Source organism: Acinonyx jubatus, chromosome A1, assembly GCF_027475565.1.
Source record: "Acinonyx jubatus isolate Ajub_Pintada_27869175 chromosome A1, VMU_Ajub_asm_v1.0, whole genome shotgun sequence".
In the NCBI taxonomy this organism is placed as follows: Eukaryota; Metazoa; Chordata; class Mammalia; order Carnivora; family Felidae; genus Acinonyx; species Acinonyx jubatus.
The window spans coordinates 66531193-66558490 of NC_069380.1; the positions used below are offsets into that span (position 1 = coordinate 66531193).

A 27298-nucleotide genomic window follows, 5' to 3' on the forward strand; every position below is an offset into this window, starting at 1 on the left:
AAAAAAAAAAAAAAAAAAAAAGAAGCTAGGGGGAATTGACACTGGGAAGTTGAAACTGCAGCCAGGGCATGGTAATAAGGAGACAGAAGTTGAAGTTCAAAGTGTTAAGACTTTGGTAAACACTGTGCTTTGAGAAAAGGAGAAGGAGGGCTAGCCCCTAGAAGTGAGACACACAGCAGAAGAGCTCTCACAAAGCCCAGAAACCTGCCTCAACAGAGCCAGGGGAGGCCTGCTGCCTGGACTGCTGGGCAAACCTTACAAGCCTTTGCTTCCGTGACTTTACATCGGCAATTTGGGGCTCCTCTCAAAAACTACCATGTAAATAAAGGACCAAATATTACAACGTAAGAGAAAAACCAGATAACATAGGACTTACACAAGGACTTTAATGATTTACATATTAAAAAAAGAACAAAAATAGGGCCACCTGAGTGGCACAGTCGGTTAAGCATCTGACTTCGGCACAAGTCATGACCTCATGGTTTGTGAGTTTGAGCCCCGCATCGGGCTTGCTGCTATCGGCATTAAACTCGCTTCAGATCCTCTGTCTCCCTCGCTCTCTGCCCCTCTCCTGCTCATTCTCTCCCCCTCTCCCTCAAAATAAATAACTTTAAAAAAATAAAAAGAAAATGGATGGAAGGATGGAAAATGTTAAGAGAAAAACCTATTTTTTAAAAACAGAGCCAGCAGGATATTCTAGATTTTACTTAGTTTTTTAAAAAAAATTTTAAAAATGTCTATTTTTGAAAGAGAGAGACAGAGCACAAGCAGGTGAAGGACAGAGAGAGAGAGGGAGACACAGAATCCAAAGCAGGGTCCAGGTTCTGAGCTGTCAGCACAGAGTCCAACATGGGGCTCAAACCCACAAACTGTGAAATCATGACCTGAGCCAAAGTCAGTTGCTTAACTGACTAAGCCACTCAGGCGCCCTGGGATATTCTAGATTCTAAAACTCTATACTTAAATCCTAATTAGTTCTTACAGTTCTCAACTGTAGACTGGACACGGAGGAAGACAGTGATAAGTCAGCTGGAGACAGGTCAATCAAGTGTATATTAACTAAAGTACACAGAGAAAAAAACAGTGCAAAAATTCAAACAAAGGGTAAGAGAGATGAACGACACAGGCAAACGGTCTATCACATGCCCCTGAAAGTCCCAGAAGAAAGGAGGGAGGAGACCATTGGGACTGAAGAAATTAGGCGGCTTCTGCAGTGTTCTAGAGGTTTTGGAGAGCTGAACCAAGTCAGAGGCAGTGGTTTCAGAGAGAAGACTGAATTCAGAGACACACACACAGAGGGACAAGTAAGAGGGAAAATCTAGGGTAATTCATGGCTTTCAGAAAGGAGCAGCATACCAACACTGAGACAGCAGCTGTCACAGAAGCAGGTTGTTGAGGGGAGAGGACAGGAAAGGGAGACGGTTCAGTCTGGGACGTACTGAAGAAGTCCATAAAGACATGCGGGCAGGGGTAACTGGGTCAGCTGCAACAATTTCCATTTTGTGGTTAACAAGTATGATGGGGATCTGTGATTAGCTTACTTCTGCTACCATCTGTCCTGGTAATACTGAGGGGAGGGAGAAGGGAGAACTTCAGTCTCCCTGGAAAAGTAGGTAGTGATATATCTTGTTTATGTTTCTGAGATAACTCCTGCCAAGATGTGAAGGTAACGGGAACAGTTCTAAAGATCCTGGCAATATGCTAGGAATCCCCTATGAACTGGAAATCTTGGTAGACTCTAGGAGTGTCTAGATCAGTTCATTGTTCTCTGGGAATCCGAGGCCAGTGGAGGAAAAGGCATCAGAGTAGAGGATGTGAATATCTGATCCCCCTGATCACTTAATATTGGTTTTATGTGGAAAAACTGGCCTTATAATGCTTTATGTATCTGTCCCACTGAACCTGATTAATGATTGGAGGCAGTCACTTTTAATATGGATCAAAATAGCTGGAGGTGTTTACTGAAAATGCAGATTCCTTGGCCGGCCTTCAGACCTCCCAAGTAGCAAGAATCTCAGAATAGGGCCTAGGAATCTCCATGTAAAACAAGTGCCCTTGGTGATTCTTACCACAAATACTGCAGTTAGAACAAACACTACAGCAATGGCCCAATTTATAGCATGGGTGCTGGGTAAACTCACCTACGTGATACCCTGATCCACTTTGGAGAACTACAGAGACAATGGAAATTGGGTGCATAGGCCCAGAGACTGAACTGCCCATTTCTCACTTCAAGTAAATTTACAGAAGCAGCAGCAATGAGCTTTGTGAGCTTTGTGAGCGTGACCTCACAAAGCTGCATCGAGAGCTGGCATTGAAATTCCAATGAACTACCTCTATTAGTTTCGTTGGTTGCAACTCTCTTTATATCTACTGGGCTGCCAAGACACTGAATAAAAGACATTGTTATTAACAGAGTAGAACCTACCAGACAATCTCCTCAGTGTCCTAGGAGCTACATAGGTCAGCAAAAGGACACAAGGCTGGTCATGGTGTTACACGATGACTCTCTTTCTGAGAGAAGCAAAACACTTAAAAGATTTATAATTTATACCTTTGGGTTTTCTTGAGGGAGTGGCATCAGCAAAATGGCTAAGGAATTCCAAAACTCCACCCTTACATAAAAGCAACAAAAAACTAGAAAATCTGGGGGGGGGGGGGGAATCAACATCATAAGAACTATGAAAACTAACCAAAAGCTTGCAGCAACCTTGAGAATACTGAAGAAAAATGGCTGAGTCTCAGTAAGAGCAGTGAGATTTGTGGTGTGATAAGTTATCCCAGCCCTATCTTCTGCTACCAAGCTTATCAGTAGCTTTGACAACAGCAGCCTGAATTCCAGTACCAATATTGGAGAAAGTACAATGGATTTCATTCTGAAAGAATTCTAGTTTTTGTTTGAACGGTCTGGTGACTTCCTAGAAAACCCACTGAAAACCAGGGCTTTATCTGACTGAGTCATAACAGTGTTAGAGCTGCAAACCCAATTTGAGGAAAATATTTATGGGCAAATGTTTTAGTTACTCCTCCCTGAGGCAACAGAAAACGGTTGGGATGAAAGCAGAGTAGTCAAAATCCAGTGAAGAAAGGTTGGGGAATGAGACGTTTTGGGAAATAGGGTTTTAAGACATTCTGGCATATTCCTGGGATTTTCTAAACGGCCCTGCACATGCCCAGGGAAGACTGAAAGGCCCCGAATTCTCTTCTCAGGTTGACTCTGAAGTTCTGTGCAAGCAGGGAGTGAAGGCTGAGGCACATGCACACCGCTTGGCTGAGGGTCTGACCCAAGCTGCCCCCTCCTCCCTCAGCCACACACATAGAGCCCCTATTCAAGACTGGGAGGTTTTCTGGGTCCGGGGATTTAAGTAAATCTCTGTCCAAAATTGAGTAGATGACTAGGCTAGAATAACAGAGATTTCCATGGCCACACACAAAAAAGAATACAGACTTTACAAAGTTAGTTCAGAGAAGACACTAAACAAATGATAAAAACAACAGCAAACAGTAACAACAAACCTAAGGAAGGTAAGAATCTGACTTCTAGTTCAAAATGTCCCATGTTCAAGAAAAAATTAAGAGGCATTGAAAAATCCTAAAATATACATAAGAAAACAATTCCATTTACAATAGCATCAGGAAGGATAACATACTTAGAAATAAGTTTAACAAGTAGTAGGCTTGTACACTGAAAGCTACAAAAGATCACTGAAAGAAAATAAAGACCAAATGGAAAGGCATCCCATATTCATGGATCAGAAGACTTAATGTATTAAAATAGCAATACCTTCTAAATTATCTATAGGTTCAATGAAATTTCAAAAATGCCAACTGTCCTTTTTCCAGAAATGGACAAAATGATCCTATAATTCATAATGAAGGGCAAGGGTCCTAGAAGTGCCAAGATAATCTTAAAATAAAATAAAACAAAACAAATTTGGAGGACTCACAATTCCAATTTCAAAACTGACAAAAACTACAGTAATCAAACAGTGTGGTGTCTGCATAAGGGTAAGATATAGATCAATGGAACTAAGAGTCCAGAGTAAACCCATGTGTCTACGGTAAGCTGATTTACAACATTATGGGGCTTGGATGGGAAATTTGCTGTCATAGACTGTGGGGCCCACTGTGGGTAGCAAGTTACATTCTTAATCTGGATAAAGAATTCATTTCCTCTGCCTGTGCTGACTAGTGTTTGTTTTTAATCTTATCACTGTCATTTTGTGACAAAAACAAAGAATTAGAGCTGTTTTGATAGGATGACAAATGGCTAGGGTGACTTGGGAACTTTAAAGAAAAGGAAATTGAAGAAAATGATCATAAGCAACTCAGGAATATGGTTACATCACGGATATCCCAGAATAGAAGACAGAAAATTGCAGCTAGGGGCAGGGGTAGTTTTGGTGGAATATGACCCAGCCCCCTTCATGATGGGGGGTCTGGCACATTAGACTGAAAAGGAATTACAATGCAAAGGAGCCAAGCATACAATTGTATAGTCATTTTTACAAACTTTAACAAAATACTAGTGAAACCTGATGTACTGTGGCAAGACAAGAAACAGGAAACTAAACTATATAAAATTTAAGTTGTGTCTCCTGATGTCTGGTGAGAGAAACCTAAAATGGTTAACCAAGGATGGGAGAATATTCAATGACCTTCTTGAGTTTTTACTCAACTTTTAAGCAAGCAGATTTTAAGAAATAAACTGCCAGGGTTTGTTTTGGGGAGGGTATAAATACAGAGGTCGAAGTAATCTAACTCAGTGACTCAGCTTTTTCTGTAAAGACAAAAAGTACAGAAACAGATCCAGGGGTAGAAAAAGAATTAAACGCAAAGTATTGCTTTTGTTCATGAATACCTGTTTTGACATTAAGGCATCCAACAGATTTTCTGAGTGCTTCCTATGTGATAGGGCCTGTTGGATGCTGAGGATATTTAACAAAGTCCTGGTTTTTATAGAGCTCACATGCCACTGGAAGAAGATTATATGTAAACAAATAAATACATATCATATTGGGAGGTAGCAAATCTAAGCAAAAATCAAGCTTATGCATGAATTAATTTTGCTTTCACAGACCAAGGTGAAGAGTACTTAAACCCAGAGCTCTGCATTTCTTGCCAGTTTTTTTTAAAGGAATCCAGAAAATCAACTCTCACAAATAATTATCTACTGAAAGCAGACACTTTCCAAGTGGAAAAATAAAAGCATTTGAGACACAAAATTTCCCTTAATAATATGCAAAAAAGGGTATTTAAAAAATTAAGCTATTATTTAGCCTTTAAAAAGAATAAAATTCTGCCACATGCTACAACATGGATGAACCCTGAAAACAGTATGCCTAGTGAAATACAGACAGAAATGGACAAACACTTTATAATCTCACCTTTATGAAGCACTTAGAAAAGGCAAATTCATAGGGACAGAAAGTAGAACAGAGGTTACCAGGGAGTTTGGGGAGAAGGGGAGAAGGAGTTATTGCTGAATGGCTACAGAGTTTCTGTTTGGAACGAAGAAGTTCTGGAAATGGATCTTGGTGATGACTTTACAACACTGTGAATGTACTTAATACCACCAAATCACACACTTATAAAGGTTAAAGGAGCATATCTTATACACATTTTACCTCAATAAAAAATTACTTTGATACTCTTAGAATGGAAAAGAACGTCTCCTAAGGTGTCCAAGAGCTGGATCAAGAGAGCTGTCACAGCAGTGCAGTGGGGAAATGGCACTGGGGGGACAAGGGGCAATGGGGACAGCATCAGGCTGCCCCTCTCCAGTGGTGACTGGCCTTCGTGGCCAACCCAGGAGGACCAGGATGTTATTTTATAAATGGAGCTGCAAGGTTTCCTTATAGATTTATTTCTTATTAAGAGTAGTCTTGAAGACTACTTTCCTTTTCTTATTGTAGCCCACACTCCCAGTGTCTTCTACAAATGCACGAATGCTTGAAAGTCACAAAGTATTAGGATTACTAACATGGTCATTCCTTTTTCTGATGAAACATTTTTAGAGAAGACATCTGTTAATGGAGCTTAGAGATTTCCAAGTCAAAGTAAAATCTAGCCAATGAGACATTATGGTCTAAAGAGCAGTAAAACACAGTAGCAATAAACATTTATAACAAGGCCCTTAGTGTTCTAGAGGATACACTAATAATACACTAGAGAATAAACTAATTAATAACTTAGGGAATATGGCATTTCGTTGTTGCTGTTGTCTTTCCATGATTCTTGGATGGTAGACTAAATTTGTAAGTGAGAAGGCTTTTCAGGTAGGACAGAACTATAAAAACTGAATACTTCCAAGAAAATCCCTTAAATTTTTACATGAGACAGTTAGCAAGATGTTCAGAGAGGTTATGCCTCTTTACATTAAAAAAATTTTTTTTTTCTGGGGTGCCTGGCTGGCTCAGTCAGTGGAGCGTGTGACTCTTTTTCTTGAGGTTGTGAGTTTGAGCCCCACGTTGGGTCTAGAGATTACTTAAAAATAAAATCTCTAAAAAAATTTTTTTCCCCGATCATAGAAAGTAAAATATACCCGCTAAAAATTTGGCCTTTACAGAAAGCATGAAGAAAAAGACCCAAATACCCCTTAAACCACATCACCCATTAATAAGAACATCTTGATACATTTCCTTCTGATCCTCTACCTTATCATGTAAGATAATCTTTTTTTACTTAACATGTAAAACATTTTTTTAATTTAATTTTTTTTAATTTAAATTAAAAAAATATTTTTTACTTAACATGAGAGCACAGTCATTGTTCCTGACACATCCTTATACACACAATCCTTATAAACATAATTCTGGTGTCTGAATAATACCTGAGCACATGGATATAAAATTTACAACATTTCTCTATTACATACTTAACTCATTTCTATTTTGCTTTAAAAACATGCAGTGGTGATCATATCTTTGGGTATAAACACTTTTCTCCATTTCCCACTATTTCCTTATGTGAGTTTCCAGTGAAATTACTTGATCAAAGTCTATAAATGCTGTAAAGGCACCACAGCCACAACTGCTTCAAAGTCTTTGCCAATTAATGCTCTTTCCGTTTGTCTTTATATCTGTCTATATTTCCTCAATTAAGTTGCAGTTTGTATTATTCATTATTAAGATTATTACATAGTAAAGATATTATCCAGGTACTTGCATTTTTATATTATGAATAAATCATTGTGTCTTCCAAGTGGCTTTTGGAAATAAAGCTTTTGATCTGCTGTCACTTCAAACCCATTTTACTGAAGTCTTATTAATTGTAACAGCTGTCTTGGAGGAGTTTTAGTTATATAATCTGCCACATGATACTTTTATTTTCTCCTTTCTAACTGCCAAACTTTTTTATACTAATGTTAAATCATAATGGTGATATTATGTTGTAATTAGAATGTTCCTAGTTTCACGACTAAAAATTATGTTTTATGTTGGTTTGAGATAAATATTTACTTATTCGTTCAAAGAATATTTATATTTATTGAGTACCTACTAAAACCAGGGGTATAATGGTGAGAGGAAAAAAATGGATAAAAATTCCTACTTTCAAGTTTATATGGTCTAGTAAGAAACAAAGTCCTCAAAGAATCACAGGACAAAATTGCAAAATTATAAAAACTAACTGCCCAAAGTATAAGGAAGGATTGGTAATCGTGTAACAATAAATACATAAACAGACACACACGTGTGTGTACGTGGCAGGGTAGAAAGGGTTAACTCAGTGGGCCGCGCTGCTCACACTTTGCACGTTCTGTACAAGGGCTTGTTTCCGTGACAAAGGTCCTCTAGGTTGGCTTCCGGTAACTGAGCCCTTAAGAGGTTCCGACTGCGGCCTCTCGCCCTTGCGCAGGACGTCGCTGCAGGCTCCGGCATTCTGTACAGAGCGAACGTGAACATGACAGGATGAACACCTGCCTTCCGTCTGAGGGCCAGGAGCTTGAGTGGCTGACCTCAGTCACCCAGCCACCGTATGCCTACACGACAGACCGGCTTGAGCGCGCCTGGCGTGCATGGTCACGCGGGAAGTGAAGCACGTGGGAGCTTGCGCCCGGTCTCCCCTGGACTTCACCTCGTGCTCTCTCCCTCTCCAGACGCCACTCTGTGTTCTGCTCACAACAGCCTGTAACCTCGAGTATGACAACTTCTAGGCTCCGTGAGTCCTTCTGGCGAATCGCCGAACGTAAGGGGATGCTGGGACTCCTCTGCACAGGGCACACAGGAACACATCCTCCAAAGCTGCTCTTGGTCCCAGCTGTTGGGAGCTGCAGCCGGAAGAGCGAGCAGGAGCCGCCCGGCTGGAGGGAGCACAACGAAGGGAAAGTGGGGAGAAGAGTATTTCACAGCCTAGAAACGAAAGGAGGGAGAAGGCCACCGACAGTCTCACGGGCCTCACTCGGGAGGGCATCGGAGCTGCGAGCAGGCCGGAACGTGAGCAGACGCCCAATCCCGCAGGTGCAGCACCGACCAGAAGGCTTGCGGCCACTGTGAACCGGCCAGACGAGCTTGTCGTGATGGTAGGTGGCATCCTTACATTCCACTGATTTTAATAGTAGATGTTCAATTCTTGCTGTCATTCATGGGGTTATTTGTGTTTATTATTTTTTTTAAAGCTGGGACGGATCCTGAACGAGTGAGTTCTTGCGACGAAATGCAGAGAACAGGACGGACAGGAAAGCTAATACAAGAAATCAGAGGGGAGGAGTCTGTATTTTCACTTTTCTTCGGAGTTCTCCTGCAACCTTCTCCAAAATGCTTACATTTATTTGAAGGCCTGCCAACAATGGGTTTTACGTTCAGTCTTAAAGCTACTAAAGGTTTTTAAACTACATGAGGGGCACCTGGGTGGCTCAGTACGTTAAGCGTGTCGGACTTCCGCTCAGGTCACGATCTCCTGGTTAGTAGGTTTGAGCCCCGCATCAGGCTTTTTACTGACAGCTCGGAACCTGGAGCCTGATTCAGACTCTGTGTTTCCCTATCTGTCTCTCTCTCTGCCCCTCCCCTGCTCGCACTCTGTCTCTGTCTCTCTCTTAAAAATAAACATTAAAAAAACCTTTTTTTTAAAAAGGAACTACACATAAGCACTTACCATTATAGAAGAATGCCTAATATCTAATGCATAGGTATGGTCCCAAACATGGGATTTTAATTTTAAAAATTTGCTCATATCTTCTTTGCTGATCCCAAGATTGTGAAGGCCATTCATCATTTTTCCTTCTAGTTTCAGCATATCCAAAATTCTTTTAAAGAAAAGAAATGAGTTTTACTTTCATTTGCCACATTAAAAAAAACTTTAACGTTTATAAGTTTCTTAAAGCATTAGAAACAGATTCCACTGGTATTTTTATGAATATCAGGAAAAATATAAAACTTATTAACAAACAAGGAGTTCTAATTATCTAGGGTAAGCTCATGTTGACTTTTTGTGTACATTGACAAAATCTTTCTATTTAAAAGGCAAAGCAACAAGATCTATTTATTACACTCTTTAGCAAAGAAGTGAAGATATGCTCATCCCTGAGCAAGCCAAAAATGAAGGGAAAAATATACTAGTCACCATTTTGGTAAATCAACTAATAAAACAAGGGGGCCCATGATATAAAATTTTAGCACAGAAAAAGCCCCATTAAAACATGAAAGTTCACATCTGTTTAGAACACACACTAACATTTCTCATCATATATGTAACACTTTGAGAGCTCTTAAACACGACAGGAAGATTACTGCTAAAAATAACAACATCAATATACAATCCCACTGGCAAAAAGTTTGGGCAATTTGATTCCTTACACTTCTACTGATCAAGCTCACACTGTGTTCCAGGTAAGTCTACGTCCTCCCCAAACAGAGCGCACCTCACAACCGCCTCAGGACGTCCTGGTGATGCAGGCGAGGCCCAGACGGGTGGTCTCCTGCCCAGGCCTCTCAGTGGGTGAGGACAGAGCTGGGGTATGAATGCTATAGGAAGGCAGTGCTTCCCTGTATCTGTAAAGGTAAGACTTTACGGGTAGTGGTAAAGTGTGTGTGTGTTTGCAAAGGTAAAGCTTTCCCAGGCAAGAAAGGACTTTATTGCTTTTTGAAACCAAGTGTTAAAATTCATATTTATAATAGTTAACCGAACTGCTTCATCACAAAATCCAACCACGGAAGAAGTCACTTCGCTTTTCAGAAATGAACAGAATCAGAATAAAGCAATGTGTGGATTTCAGAATACCATGCTCAGGCAGGCCTGGAGAGATCTACATTTAGAAGGCTGAGATCTAATATCCGAACTCTTACAAAAGCTGGTTTTTGTTAGTGTTTTCAGCTGGCCTGGATGACTGGGCTCTGAATGTCTGTACCCCAGGCACTCCTGACCACTGCTTTACAAAGCACCGTTTTCACCCACCCGCCTCCAATCTATGAGAAGATGACATGTATGCTCAAAAGAGCACTAGCTTAGATCCCCCAAATCCCAATCTAATTATAAGATTTAGTCTGGGCTACCATGCTACTTCATGTGAGGCTTCTTGAAATTCTTAACCCCTTTGGTCTAAATTCTCTTATTTTGTAAGATAAGAATTCTGGATTGCTTGCCAGTGCTCTCTCTGCTTTTAAAATTTTATGATGCGGGCACCTGGGCGGCTCAGTCGGCTAAGCCTCCGACTTCAGCGCAGGTCATGATCTCATGGTTCATGGGTTCGAGCCCTGTGTCAGGGCCTGTGTTGACAGCTCAGAGCCTGGAGCCTGCTTCAGATTCTGTGTCTCCCTCTCTCTCTGCCCCTCTCCGGCTGATAGTCTTTCTCTCTCAAAAATAAATTAAAAAATTTAAAAAAATGAACATTTTACGATGCTTACTGGTCACTCTTTTTGGACAACTTTAATATTCTCCACAGTTTTTGGCGCCTGGGTGGCGCAGTCGGTTAAGCGTCCGACTTCAGCCAGGTCACGATCTCGCGGTCCATGAGTTCGAGCCCCGTGTCGGGCTCTGGGCTGATGGCTCGGAGCCTGGAGCCTGTTCCCGATTCTGTGTCTCCCTCTCTCTCTGCCCCTCCCCCGTTCATGCTCTGTCTCTCTCTGTCCCAAAAATAAATAAACGTTGAAAAAAAAATATTCTCCATAGTTTTTGTATCTACCATCTTTGTTATCCCAACCTAGTCTCCAAGGAAAACCATCGAGAGAAAAACCTGATCGAGTTACACAGTACACTGGAAAGAGCATGAGGTTTTGAATCCTGCTTTTTGCCAGCTGTATCCCTATCTTTGAGTGACACTAGTGTCATTTTCCCATCTAAAAGAGAGAATGGTGATAATCACTGTATAAGGTATTAAGATTAAATTAACTCACTACTGGGCATACAGCTGTCCTCTATAAGCATTAGTTTCTTCCTTGCTCTTTTCAAATCCTGAATTTTGGCTACCAATGGGGAAAAAAAAAGGTTCTTTAAATATGCTAGGTCTATTTATTAAGAAAATGCCTTATATCTATAGATTGTGAAACAAAGTAATTTCTCATGCTTCTCTTTGAAACAGGTACTATCTTTAGGTTGGCTTAGAGCCCTTCACTGGCTTCTCCAGCCCTGAAGACAAAAGGCAAAAATCCGAAACTGGGTCACGCAAGCTGACCCTTCTCACGTGTGTGGCCTCAGCTTCTTCTGGCTTCTTACTCCAGAGCCCGGCCAAAGGAGTCCACTGTCATTTTCTCCAAATACCCCATTGCTTGCAGAACCTCTACTGTCCACTTTGCCTGATTCGTCCTTTAAGTGTTAGCTTAAATTATCACTTCCTTGAAGAAATCTGACATTTCTACTTGTCCCTATGTTCCACCAAGAACTAGTTTAAATCTCTGGAGTTATAACCTCCCAGAGCACTGCACTTTATCTTTTATAATTCACACTGTCATTATATATTTGGTATCAGTTATCCGACTAGACCACTTATTTCTATCTCTACCATTATACCCCCAATATCGACCAGCTTCTGTAGCATGCAGGCACTCAGATATTTACTGAATTGAATTTTAATATTGAATTAATTTGCAATACTGAATTCTAATGCTGCGTGCATTACAAATACCTATTTATCAAGAGCCCCGAAGGATTGTGAGTCAGATAACTTCAGATACACAAAGAAGCCCCACACAAGCAGGGATATCAAGACGCCTTTGTTCCGTCTGTCTCTTTGGCAGGTATACTGTGGTGACACCACTCAAGCAGAACAGGTTGGTTATCAAAATGCTTAATATCCACTTGGCACCAGCTTGTCTGGTCAAATCTGTGGCTGAGGTGATTGTTCAAAGAAAAAGATGAGTCGGTGGCTCTAGGGCACAGGTGTGAAACACCATTTATGGAGCTCCAAATTTGCTCAGCCCTACCTGCCTTCCTCCCTGGTCACTGCTACAGCCTCCTGCTGTCTAACCTCGCTGGCGAGGAGAGCCAGGCTCGGCCTGGGCCATGACTGAACCACTGCCGGCCTGACCCATGGAGGCTCCAGCTCCTCCCACTACTTCCAGGACCTGAAGGTCACGGTGCATGGTATCAGGCCTCAGCAAGCCAAAATGCAATGAGACAGGAGATGGGAAAGAAGCTAATTCCTCACTCCCAATCTTTTCTTAAACAGGCAATTCTGAAGTACTAGTGGCACAGGACCTTGCTCTAGATTTAGGACATAATTTCAGTAATAGGATATTTTCCTTCCTTCTCCTCTCTCCTGAATCACTTCCTTTCATGCTCCACACTGGTTTTATTCTACATGTTCTGATTTCTTTTGGAGAATTTGTTTATTTTGGACTAAAAATGCCAGAAAACCTAAATATCCTCACGTGTTTTCTTTTCCTCCTTGGAGGGAATTACAGTAGTTACGACTAGTGATTTTGTATTACGTGTTGTGCAGATCGCTACCTACCAGGTGGAAGAGCCAAGGGGGCTTTATTTCTTGAACAGCCTAAAGCCTTTCTAAATTACTGGGCAAAATGTTCCTATGAAGACTTTCCCGAAATCTACCCACCATTCTTCTCCCTCTCTCAAAAAAATTTTTTTTTAATGTTTATTCATTTTTGAGACACAGGGGTTGTGTGGAGAGAGAGAGGGATACAGAATCTGAAGCAGGCTCCAGCCTCTGGGCTGTCAGCACAGAGCCCGAAGCGGGGCTCAAACTCACGGACCGCGAGATCATGACCTGAGCTGAAGTCAGACGCTTAACCGTCTGAGTCATCCAGGCATCCCTTTTTCTCCCTCTCTTAAACCCACTTTCACTGTTCCTGAGCATAGATGAAGTTTTGTCCCCCTGAAGCTCACAGGCCAGGAGCTAACAACCACTCTACTCTATGTACAGTACTTAGCCTACAGATACTTCATTATCATTTTTCCCAAGGATCCAACTAAATAAAGAGAAAAGTCTCATTTGAACTACTATGTTTCTCAGTCATTCCTATACTTTCCTACTCTTTCCAAATTGGTAAGAAAAGATGATAAACATTAACTGAAGTTCAATGAAAGTTTATTCAATTGAATTAAAATAGAATATCTGAACTAAAGTATTGTGTTTACTCAGTTTACCTTATTAATTTTTAAAGTAGTTTTATGCTTCTCTTTAAATGTAAAATAATTTCAGATTGAGTTTTCTTCTGTTTGACCCTTGACTAATTTATGGATCAGTGGCCATGATACACACAATACTTTGTAATTTTGCCCTACAGCATTTTTCAGGAATTGTTTTTGACCTAAACAGATAATACCCTGCATTCTATAATTTCAAATTTCCTTTCTGACAAATAGAAGTCCTTTAAACTCTTTTTGTTTTCATTCTTCTGGGGAAATGTGTCATGTTCCTTTCAGTTCCTTTCTGGAGGGTAGAAGTCCTCAGCTGCTCAGCCCAATCCCAAGGAACTTCCCTGCTAACGGACAGACCTACTCATGAAAGACCGTTCCCACCAATGTGACAAGTATAGGACGAAAGTTCAGAAACTTCAATTTTCACATCTGAACAGATGTTGCCAAGGTCTCTCCCAATTCTGCGTTCTAAGACACTTGTGAGTACTCCACCAAAATAATAACAGAATTCTGCCCATGACAAACACAAGACTTTCTGAAGTCTTGCACAAACACATGTATTTGACTTACCTTTAAAGTAATTATTTGCATTTTGGCAAATACAAAACTTAGGACAACATTTGCCTTTATACAAGTCATAGTTAGTTTGTATCAGTAATTCGATACTTACCTAAAAGGATCATAAGCACTCATATCCACACGAAGTCCATTTATGAACAGACAAGCATCACCTGGCTGAATTTCAAATCTGGCATGAAGACCCTTGAAATAGAGCAGGGGAATGGTTAACCAAGTCATGTACCAACAGTGATCTATGCCAGGAGTCAGCAAACTTTCTGAGGGCCATATCGTAAGTAGTTTAGGCTTTGCTGGCCACGTTATCTCTGTCACAACCACTCAACTCTGTCCTTACAGAACGAAAGCAGCCACAGACATGTAAACAAATGGGCGTGACTGTGTTCCAACAAAACCTCTATTTACAAAAACAGGTGGCAGGCCAGATTTGGCCTATAGCTGCAGCAGTTCACCCCCAAGCTAAGTGATGGAAATCTTATGATAGGTTAGAGATACAAATACCCAAATATTTTGATTCTGCAATACAGGACATTAACGGTCCACTTCAGGGCGCCTGGCTCTGTCAGTTAGCCATCTGACTTCAGCTCTGGTCATGACCCTCGCGGTTTGTGAGTTCAAGCCCCACATCGGGCTCTGTGCTGATAGCTCAGAGCCTGAAGCCTGCTTCGGATTCCGTGTCCCATCCCCTCTCTCTCTGCACTTCCCTTGCTCTCAAAAATGAATAAACTTAAAAAAAAAAATAAAGTTCTAATTCTATGACAATTACTTAATTCATTTTGTATCGCGTGTGTATGCAGTTGTACACACACTTAGAATTTGATAGTGCCATACACCTAACCCAGGACTCAAAACTTGGGTGTATCTGTAAATATTTGTTGGAGATCACTCTAAGTTCATAAAGGCTTCCATTAAAGACTTATCTCAATGTTGTTTTTTCATTCAGTAAATATCCCCTGAGCACGCGCTCTGAGCTAGAAACCACTCCAGGCACTAGAGCAGTAACAAAAGTACAGAATGGGACCTTCTTGCCAGTGAGGGGGTCAAATCAACTTTAAAGCCTAGTCTTGCTACTTAGTCACGGTAAAGTTTGGATACAGTTATTTGCTTCGTATGTCTCAGTTTCATCATCATCTGCAAAACGGGTGTACTTATTCCCATCTCACAAGTTATAGGCTGTAGATGTGATATATATAGGTGCCTACTCACATATGCGGCACTCACAAGCGAAGCTTTTATTATTACTGTTAGCAGGGCAGGCAAATTCATTTAGAAGGAAAAACAATTTCAAAACAGTGCATTTCAGTGATGCTATGTGAGTGACCTAACGGAGACTTCTATAAATTATTCTGGAAAGGCAGGTGAAGCAATTAACATGAGGAGATTCAGAGAAGGCTTGGCAGAGGTAAATTTTTCTCTATGGTGATCACTCACCACGACAGGCTACATAAAGAGAAGGGAGAGAAGGAACTAAATTTGTAATAGGACAGAAAGTATTTCCACTTGATTTACAGAATACTAGCAAGAGGTTAAACCTGAGAAGATTCATAGGTGAAAATAGGATTTATCTTTAGCTATTTCTATGCCTTTCTATCGAAGACTTATTCTAAGAAATCTGCATTCCAACTTCATAATCTACAGATGTCTAATGAACTCATCACTGTTTTCCCCAAAACTTGCCCTGAACCTTCACACACATGGCCTCCAGCTCTCTCCAGCACCTCATTCATTTTTAGGCATCTCAACAGTAAGGAGACAGCATATCAAGTACACAGATCTATACTAAATTGCTAATTCCCTCAAGAATGCTGATGTCAGCCCCTGTGCCTCGAACAAAGAAGATACTCAAAAAAGGGTAATAAATTAAACTCAGTGGATTTGATTGCTAAAATACTGTCTACTGGCGACTGGCCGACAAGTTCTTTCTCATTCCCCTCAGAGGAGTGAGCCTTAAATCCTGGAAAATTACCCTGAGAATATGATTTAAGGTAGCTTTTTGCAAATCAAAAGGTAACACTTCAGTTTCCAGCAATATGATGAACCAGAGATCCTGAAATTCTACTAAAAAAAAAATACAACATGCTGGATTAAAATATTAATAATGCCCTCTAAATAAATGGTTTAGTTCTTAAAAGTAAAGCATCTAAGGGCAGAAAAGAAGTAGGAAGAGGAGTCAAGGATGTAAGTGAACACTGAAGGCCCTGCCCCCCAAGGAAATCTCAAGCTTCCCAGGTAGCCTAAAGCTTAGGGTTTTAAGGGTGGGCCCACCCAGGGCAGGGAGGAATGTCAGATCCTTGTGCACACAAAGGAGTATTATACTCACAGTGAGCCTGGCAGAAACAGCATGGAAATTTGCCGATCTCCCCTTGGTTCTTGGCAGGGGAAGAACAAGTTTTCAGTAAGGATTCATGACCTCTTTCATTTTTAGGAGTTTGAGGCTTGACTTCACACTATTTTTAAGGTCTAAAACACATACACAGACCTTTTATTGGAAGTGGAATTAAGCTGGGGGTGCTCCTAGGCTTTGAGCAGAAATGAATACAAATTCCCAGTGAGAAACAGGACCTCATTCAAAAAGAGGGGATAAGCTGAGGCTGAGGAGAGATCCAACTGGCAGAGAAGTAGGGAAACCTGTAGTTCCCTCGTCCCTCAAACACAGCAGTGTTGAGGCCAAAGGACTTTGAATTCCAAGAGTCCAGGCTGCAGAGTGACAAAGACGTCTCCAGGGACCCCCGGGGACAACCTGGCGGGTCATAGGTGCGTGACTGCAAACTGGGAAAGATAAAACAGGCTGTATAACGCAGGGACGGGAGGGATCCCCTTCTGCACAGAGACAAAGGGATGAAAAAGAGAGAATAAGGAAGCGAAGGACTATATCTGGACAAGAGAAAAACCACAGAGTAGTACAGAGAAAGATCCAATCTCAAACTGTGGGGCTTCCTCTGAACTGAGGCCGGCTGCCCTGTTTGTGCACCTGGGGAGGAGGGGAGCCAGTCCTGGGCTCGGTACCTAGTTCAGAGGTGCAGTCTGCAGTGGGAGAAAGTGATCCTCTCCCTGGAGTGCTGTGGGAAGAAGGTATATAACCATTCAAAGGACAAAGGCTGCCTGTGCCCACCAGCCAGAAGTCATATCTGCCATGCGGAGTGGCTCTTCCCTGGAACTGGGGTGCACAGAGCAGAGCCCTTTAAGACATCGGGGTTTAAATCCCAGCCGTGAGCCAGGGAGATGCGAGAGTTGGGGGAGTGGGGCAAACTGCTTCGTTCACACCCTCCTGCGGCACTGCAAGGATGGCCTGAATGAGTGGTTTGGGACACCTGGTCGGTGAAGGAGAGACTCAAGTGGCACCATTTTTCTCCCCACCACCTCCAACATGTGGCATCAGGGAAGGGACAGCAGGTTCACAGTGGAGGCAGGGACCTGCCCACACCAAACCACGCCCCTCTGTGCCTGCTGACTCTGGATCTCCTGGGGCAGGACAGATGTTAACCAGACAGCCCCTCCTCCAGACCAGTGCTGCCCCTGGTTCCAAGGCCCCCAGTGGTTTTGCATTTTCTAATTCTTGGACAATTCTTGTTCTGTGTGTGTGTGTGCGTGTGTGTGTGTGTATATAAATAAATACACACACTTTTTTTTTCCCCCTCTTCCTTTTCTCCTTATTTCTTCCCTTCTCTAGTCTGGTTATTCTGGTTGTTGGTTTGTTTAAGTAGACATATTGAATCTATTCTCTTTACTATTCTATATCTCCTTCAGTTTCCTCTCTGTCTGGATTAAGCCATAGAGTTTCTCTGCTCAATTTTCTTTTCTTTTTCCCTGCTCCTGTCATCTCTTTGTATGGGATAAGGCCTCTTCCATCAACACCATCACCCCGTTGTTTTGCTGTAGCTGGTGTTTTTGTTTTGTTTTTCTGTTTTTTTGTTTTCTTTTCCAAGGCTACTTCAGCGAACAAATCAAAGCACACCTGGTGGAGGGTCCAAAACATCACGATGGGTAGGGAGATAAAGCAACCACAGTCACAACAACAGAGAGCAAGTAGCACACTCCAAAAAACACCTCCTGAAGGGCCAGGCCCTGGAGACTGTATGACCCCTCTTTAATATAGTAGTGCAGGACACATAGCAAGCTTTTAAAACACATAAGGGACAGGGAACTAGCCAAAATGATGAAATGGAAGAATTTTCCTCAAAAGAAATTTCAGGAAGAAATGACAACTAAAGAATTGATCAAAAGATATAAACAACATAAGTGAACAAGAATTTAGAATCGTCATAAGATTAATTGCTGGGCTTGAAAGAAACATGAAGACAGCAGAGAATCTATTGCTGCACAGATCAAGGAAGTAAAAAATAGTCATGATGAATTTAAAAATGTTGTAAATGAGGTGCAAAATAAACTCGAGGCAGTGACAGCAAGGATTCAAGAGGCAGAGGGGAGATTAAGTGAAAGAAAAGACAAAATTATGGCAAAGATGAAGCTGAGAAAAAGAAAGATAAGAAAATTCTGGACCACGAGGGGAGAATTAGAGAACTAAGTGATAAAGTGAAACAGAACAATATCCATATCATAGGAGTTCCAGAAGAAGAAGAAGAGAGAAAGGGGCCGAAGGTGTACTTGAACAAATCGTAGGTAGGAACTTCCCCAATCTGGGGAAGGAAACAGACATTGAAATCTAGCAGGCACAGAGAACTCCCTTCAGACATAACTCGAATCCATCTTCTGTGTGACATGTCATAGGGAAACTGGCAAAATATGAAGATAAAGAGAACTCTGAAAGCAGCTAGGGATGGACAAATTAGACACCCACTCAAATGGGAAGAAAAAAAATTTAAACAGACCCATAACTAGACAAATGGGCCTTAAGGTCTACAAGGGTACCCATAAGGGTAGTAGCAGACCAATCTACTGAAATGTGGCAGGCCAGAAAGGAGTGGCAGGGAGTTTTCAACGTGCTGAAAAAGAAAAATATGCAACCAAGAATCCTTTATTCAGCAAGCCTGTCATTCAGAATAGAAGGAGAGATAAAGGCTTTCCCAGACAAACAAAAACTGAAGGAGTTTATGACCACTAAACCAGCCCTGCAAGAGATTCTAAGGGGGACTCTGTGAGTGGAATGTTGCAAGGACCACAAAGGACCAGAGACATCACTATAAGCATGAAACCTACAGATAACACAATGACACTAAATCCGTATCTTTCAGTAACAACACTGAATGTAAATGGACTAAATGCTCCAATCAAAAGACGCAGGGTATCAGAATGGATTAAAAAAAAACAAAAACAAAAAAAAAAACAAGACCCATCTATTTGCTGTCTACAAGAGACTCATTTTAGACCTGAGGACACCTTCAGATTGAAAGTGAGGGGATGGAGAACCATCTATCATGCTACTGGAAGTCAAAAGAAAGCTGGAGTAGCCATTACTTATGTCAGATAAATTAGATTTTAAACTAAAGGCTTTAACAAGAGATGAAGAAGGGCATTATATCATAATTATGATGTGTATCCATCAAGAAGAGCTAAAAATTATAAATGTCTATGCACTGAATTCAGGAGAACCCAAATATATAAAACAATCACAAACATGAGCATCTTATTGGTAAGAATGTGGTAATTGCAGGGGACTTTAATACTGCACTTACAGAAATGGACAGATCATCCAGACAGAAAATCAATAAAGAAACAATGGCCCTGAATGATACAATGGACAAGATGGACTTGACAGATATATTCAGAACTTATCATCCTAAAGCAGCAGAATACACATTTTACTCTAGTGCACATGGAACATTCTCCAAGATAGATCATATTCTGGGTCACAAAACAGTCCTTAATAAATATAAAAGAATTGAGATCATACCATGCACATTTTCAGATCACAATGCTATGAAACTTGAAATCAACCACAGAAAAAAAATTGGAAAGCCTCCAAATGCATGGAGGTTAAAGAACATCCTACTAAAGAATGAATGGGTCAACCAGTCAATTAAAGAAGAAATTAGCAAATATATGGAAACAAATGAAAATGAAAACACAACAGTCCAAACCCCTTCGGATGCAGCAAAGGGAGTCCTAAGAGGAAAATACATAGCAACCCAAGCCTATCTCAAGAAACAAGAAAAATTCCAAATACAAAATCTAACAGCACACCTAAAGGAACTAGAAGCAGAACAACAAAGGAACCCCGGGCCAGCAGCAGAAGAGAAATAATAAAGATCAGAGCAGAAATAAACAATATAGAATTCCCGCCCCCCCCCCAAAAAAAAACAAAATAGTAGAACAGATCAATGAAACTAAGAGCTGGTTTTTTTGAAAAAATTAACCAAAATTGATAACCCCCTAGCCAGACTTCTCAAAAAGAAAAGAGAGAGGACCCAAATAGATAAAATCATGAATGAAAATGGAATTATTACAACCAATCCCTCAGAAATACAAGCACTTATCAGAGAATATTATGAAAAATTATATGCCAACAAACTGGACAACCTAGAAGAAATGGACAAATTAGACACCCACACAATACTAAAACTCAAATGGGAAGAAATAGAAAATTTAAACAGACCCATAACTAGTGAAGAAATTGAATCAGTTATCAAAAATCTCCCAACAAATAAGAGTCCTGAGTCAGATGGCTTCCCAGGGAAATTCTACCAGACATTTAAAGCAGAGTTAATACCTATCCTTCTCAAGCTATTTCAGAAAAATAGAAACGGAAGGAAAACTTCCAGACTCATTCTATGAAACCAGCATTACCTTGATTCCCAAACCAGACAGAGACCCCACAAAAAAGGAGAATTACAGGCCAACATCCCTGATGAACATGGATGCAAAAATTCTCGACAAGATACTAGCAAATTGAATTCAACAGTATATAAAAAGAATTATTCACCATGATCAAGTAGGAATCTTTCCTGAGCTGCAGGGCTGGTTCAATATTCGCAAATCAATCAATGTGATACATCACATTAATAAAAGAACGGATAAGAACCACATGATCCTGTCAATACATGCAGAAAAAGCATGTGACAAAATACAGCATCCTTTCTTCATAAAAACCCTCAAGGAAGTCGGGACAGCAGGAATATACCTAAACATCATAAAAGCCATACATGAAAAGCCCACAGCTAATATCATCCTCAGTAGGGAAAAACTGAGAGCTTTCCCCCTGAGATCAGGGACACGACAGGGAGGTCCACTCTCACCACTGTTGTTTAACATAGTGTTGGAAGTCCAGCTAGCTAGCATCAGCAATCAGAAAACAAAATGAAATAAAAGGCATCAAAATTGGCGAAGAGGTCAAACTTTTACTTTTCGCAAATGACATGATACTCTACGTGGAAAACCTGAAAGTCTCCACCAAAAGGCAACTAGAATGGATACGTGAATTCAGCAAAGTCACAGGGTACAAAATCAATGTATAGAAATTGGTTACATTTCTATACATCAATAATGAAGCAACAGAAAGAGAAATCAAGAAATTGATCCCATTTACAATTGCACCAGAAACCATAAAATACCTAGGAATAAACCTAACCAAAGATATAAAAGATTTATATGCTAAAAAACTATAGAAAACTCATGAAGGAAAATGAAGGAAACGGAACATCCCATACTCATGGACTGGAAGAATATTGTTAAAATGTCAATACTGCCAAAAGCAATCTACACATTCAATGCAATCCCAATCAAAATTGCACGGGTATTCTTCTTAAAGCTAGAACAATCAATCCTAAAATTTGTATGGAACCACAAAAGACCCCGAATAGCCAAAGTAATACTGAAAAAGAAAACCAAAGTGGGAGGCATCACAATCTAAGACTTTAGTCTCTACTACAAAGCTGTAATCATCAAGACAGTATGGTATTGGCATAAAACAGACACAAAGACCAATGGAATAGAATAGAGTACCCAAAACTGGACCCACAAAATGTACAGCCAGCTAATCTTTGACAAAGCAGGAAAGAGTATCCAATGGAAAAAAGTCTCTTTAGCAAATGGTGCTGGGAGAACTGGACAGCAACATGCAGAAGAATGAAACGAGACCACTTTCTTACACCATACCCAAAAATTAACTCAAAATGGATGAAAGACCTAACTGTGAGACAGAAAACCATCAAAACCCTAGAGAAGTAGGCAACAACCTCTTTGACCTCAGCTGCAGCAATTTCTTGATCTACACATCTCCAAAGGCAAAGGAATTAAAAGCAAAAATGGGACCTCATCAAGATAAAAAGCTTCTGCACTGCAAAGGAAATAATTAACAAAACTAAAAGGCAACCAACGGAATGGGAAAAGATATTTGCAAATGACATATCAGACAAAGGGTTAGTATCCAAAATCTACAAAGAACTTACCAAACTCAACACCCAAAAAACAAATAATCCAGTGAAGAAATGGGCAGAAGACATGAATAGACACTTCTCCAAAGAAGACATCCAGATGGCCAACAGGCACATGAAAAGATTCTCAATGTCACTCATCATCAGGGAAATACAAATCAAAACCACACTCAGATATCACCTCACACCGGTCAGAGTGGCTAAAATGAGCAAACCAGGAAACTACAGATGCTGGCAAGAATGTGGAGAAACGGGAACCCTCTTGCACTGCTGGTGGGAATGCAAACTGGTGCAGCCACTCTGGAAAATAGTGTGGAGGTTCCTCAAAAAATTAAAAACAGACCTACCCTACGACCCAGCAACAGCACTACTAGGAATTTAGCCAAAGGATACAGGAGTGCTGATTCATAGGGGCACATGTACCCTAATGTTTATAGGAGCGCTTTCAACAATAGCCAAATTATAGAAAGAGCCCAAATGTCCATTAACTGATGAATGGATAAAGATGTGGTTTATATATACAATACTGCTTGGCAATGAGAAAGAATGAAATCCTGTCATTTGCAGCAATGTGGATGAAACTGGAAGGTATTATGTTGAGTAAAATAAGTCAGTCAGAGAAGGACAGATATCATATGTTTTCATTCATGTGGATTTTGAGAAACTTAACACAAGACCATGGAAAAGGGAAAGGGAAAAAAAAAAGTTACAAACAGGGAGGGAGACAAACCGTAAGAGACTCTTAAATACAGAGAACAATCTGAGGGTTGATGGGGGGGGTGGGTAGAGGGGAAAATGGGTGATGGGCATTGAGGTGGGTACTTGTTGGGATGAGCACTGGGTGTTGTATGTAAGCAATGAACCATGGGAATCTACCCCAAAAACCAAGAGCACACTTTACACACTGTATGTTAGCCAATTTGACAATAAATTATATTAAAAAAATAAAGCAGAGGCTGAAAAAAAAAGAGGGAATACATTGTAACATATCCCTTTAACCACCAACAGAGCTGGGCCATTACCAGAAACTAAAAAAATTCCAACTGGGTGGATCCCAGAAGACTGGTAGAGCTTTATCATGGTAAATTTGCTTATAAACACATCTGGAGGGAGGCCCCCAAGCTGAAACTGCATCCATTCTGGATTTAAAATTTGAAGTCAGATATATTGTAATATAGAAGAGGTTCCCCCTCCCCTGCCCCCAGGATGAGTGATGAGAGAATATAAGATTCTAAAGAAAATGTTTTACAGAAGAACTTTTGGGAAGGATATTCTAATCTTGGGATTTTCTCAAGAATTCTAAAATTGCTGTCTCTTCTAAGTAATTAGTTCACATAATTAGAAAAGGTGTGAGCTTTTATTTGAATTAGATATAATCCTTTACTTGGATCTTGTATTTAAATACCTGCATTTGATTATGTAATGATGAAATTGAAAAAATCTGTTTTACACTGAAGTAAAAAACAACAAAACAACAACAAAGTTACCAGATCACCCTATCATATCTCTCCCCCAAACCAAAAAATGTTATGGAACACAAACAGCTCTTACAAGCAAATAAGAACAGATACACAGTAGACTGACATTTAATTTAAAACCAGGAAAAGCAGTTTCTGGTAAATCTCTGATCAAAATAACAATTCTGAACTTCGAAGGGAAATGTGCCATAGTTTGGAGTGAAATCAGTTGCCTCCTGAATAAAATCAAACCCAAATATACTTATGTACCTTCAGTACAGTCATAATATTTCCAGAATAATCTCCGCATGAGTTCAAAGTCAAACCACATAAAAACCTCTACACAATTCTCATGCCCATTCTGCAACCTTTCACTCTGTCTCCCAGCCTCTCTTTGTGGCCCGTAGAGATGACCGGGGTTTTTTTCCCCCCAGTTTCTCGTTCATCCTTCTGGTGTCCCTTTATGCAAACACTAACATGTCCAGATAATACATCTCGTTTTCCCTGCTTTCTTTCACAAAAGATAGATCCGCTCGCTGATTACACTATCAAACTTTCTAATTTTTAAAATCTGGTGTCTCCGTTTAACTTGGACCTGTATTTCTATTAGGAGTGAAGACAGATCATCTTTCTACATATTTAATGACCACTATTATTTCTTTCTTATGCATAAACCTCTTGTTTACACGTTTTGTGGGAACTGTACTCTTTGGTGTGTGGGGAGGATATGTCACGGCAGTGACGTACATCACGACTGTTCCAGTGCTCAGTCCACACTCAGGAACACTGCAAGGGATCCTGGGATTCCTGGCCTCTAGTCCCCACCACCCTCGTCTCCGTTTTTTTAGGTACCACTCACATGCCCCACACAGTAGCAGGTAACATGCACTACTGGTCCAAACCCATTTAGCCAAGATTAATGACAGGAAAGCCATTACCATTCTTGTCCTTCTCCCAGCATGCTCCAAGGGAGATGGCTGAGACAGCAATATACACCACGGTTCCTTAGTTTACGGATTAAATTCAGATTTCTTGCTCTGAAATCAAAGCTTATTTCAAAATTATTTCACTGATTCCAAATGGAGGAGAGGTAGAAAGATGATGGCAGTGGTGGCCCCAGTGGCCCTGAGCAGGCTGGAGTGACAATCCATGATGGCATGAACAGTCTGTGCTGGTGTCCCCACGGGGCAGGTCCCTACTGTTCTTTTAAATTTTCCACAGTATCCCTGGATATTATTCCTTGCCTATCTTTTCCACATGAAGTTTTAGATTTGTCAAGTTTCAGAAAAAAAAAAAAGTCACCTTTGGTATTTTTATAGGTTCTGATTACAACTATAAATTAACTTAGAATTGACTTCGTTGTCAAGATGCTGTTTATGTTACTATTATAAATGGAGTCTTTCTCTCTTCTGACATCTTCCAACACGTTGTTTGAACTAGTTGTTTGCAATATTTGGAACCCACTGATTTCTCTATATATTAGTCATGTAACCTATTACCTTTTGTTGGGGACTAAAGCACGTCCCTCTCCAAATTCAAATAACTGAAGCCCTCAACCCCGATGTGACTGTATTTAGTGACAGGACCTACAGAGATGTAATTACAGTGAAATGAGGTCATGAGGGTGATGCACTTCGTATGCACAGAAAGGCCATGTGAAGACACACCAAGGAGGTGGCTGTCTGTCTACCAACCAGGAAGACAGCCCTCACCAGAAACAGAATCTGCCAAAACCACGATCTAGGACTTGTAGGCTCCCAAAGTGTGAGAAAATAACTTGTCGAAGCCACCCAGTCCATGGGAGCCTGAGAAGACTAGAACACCTTTCTGTCTCCAGTTTTTGGCTTTTTCACAGATTCTCTTATGCTGCATTTCCCCCCAATTTTTATACTTCTAACATGTTTCTCTTAACTAATCATGTTGGCTAACAGCTAATACAATGATAAATTACAATGACAATAATGAGCTTCATTGTCTTGTTCCTGATTTTGGTAAATATACAGCTGTTTATGTTGCTATTATAAATGGAGTCTTTTTCTTTACTCTCTGACATCTTTTCCAATAGTAAGATGGTTTTTAAGCTGAGATACACACAAATATACATGTGCACACTTTAAAAAAAGGTCTCATTGATTTCTTTATGAAGTTTTTAAAAATGTTTTTACAGTCAGGAATAGATCTTGAATTGTGTAAAATGCTTCTCAGCATCTATGGAGAAAATCGTGACACTTTACAACAAATATCCAATGATATTATTGTATGAATAGACTTCCTAATATTGAACCATCCTTGCATTCAAGTAAACTTGATTATGGCATATTATCCTTTTATCAGTTTCATTATTTTTGTCTTTTAGTGCATTAATTTTTACCCTGTATTATTTTCTTCTGCTTTCTTTTGATTTTCTTTATTGCTTTTCCTAACCTTTTAGGTCCTAAATTTAATTCCTTTATTTTTAATCTTTTATTTTTACTGATGTAAGATTTTAAGGCTTTTCTCTGAACTTTGTTTTGTGCCCCAAAGATTCTAATAGCTTGTCTTTTCAAAATTTATCAAGAATACTGCAATTTTGATGTATTTTATTTTCCCTTCTACTTAAGAGTAAACAGGTTTTAATCTCCCAGAGAAGAAGCCATGTTCTCCTGATTTCTTTTTTTTTTAATCAACTTCCAGTTTGAGTGCACAGGGATGAAAGAATGTTTTTTTCTATTATATCTGCTTTCTAGTTTTTTTTTGGGGGGGGGGTCATTACTCCATAACAATTTGAGAAAAGACTTTTCTCTGTTATCAGGATATAAAATTTATTATATATCTGTAACACCTATCACATTGATAATGTTTGGTCGTATCTTTGATTTTTGACTACATCAGTCTTAGGTAAATTCTGTTTTTCCTTCCATCTCCAGTAGTTTCTGTTTTATGAATATTCCTACAGTGCTTTGATGGATAGATATTAATAATTGTTACACTTTCATCAGTCTCATACAGGGCCATTTTTTGCTCATTAATACTTTCAGGCCTGAACCTAGCTTTATGGTATTAAGATCACTACCCCTGTAACACAGTATTTGCTTGGTCTACCACTGCCCCATCTTTAATCTTTAACATTTCTGAATTAGTTTAAGAGTTATTTCACATTTATTAGCCTAATGATTCAAACTGACACCTCTTGGTAATGTCAAGTTTATTTACATTGGTTGATACGACAGAGAGTAGCTGCAACTGTCATTCTTCCATGTTGCATTCACTCTTTCCGGGTGTGTTTCTAAAATTCATTCATGAATGGATTGTGGGGGGGGGGTGCATGTACATTTCTTTTTTTTAGGTTCTTTTCCAAGGGAAGATTTAGATCTCTGTTCCACTAGCTACTCTTATACATGTATCTTCATGTAATACCCTCAG

At 40.2% G+C, this 27298-nt stretch overlaps 1 protein-coding gene across 2 annotated transcripts in view; it reads right to left on the bottom strand.

Annotated features, from left to right (window-relative positions):
• UGGT2 (UDP-glucose glycoprotein glucosyltransferase 2) overlaps nucleotides 1-27298 on the bottom strand; it is a 186989-nt gene that overhangs the window by 96329 nt on the left and 63362 nt on the right. For both annotated transcript variants that reach the window (XM_027065110.2, XM_053217215.1), the window contains 2 exons: nucleotides 14204-14295; nucleotides 9094-9244 (listed from right to left, as the gene is read on the bottom strand). In XM_027065110.2, coding sequence (XP_026920911.2) covers nucleotides 9094-9244; nucleotides 14204-14295 — 243 coding nt within the window. The remainder of the gene's footprint in view (nucleotides 1-9093; nucleotides 9245-14203; nucleotides 14296-27298) is intronic.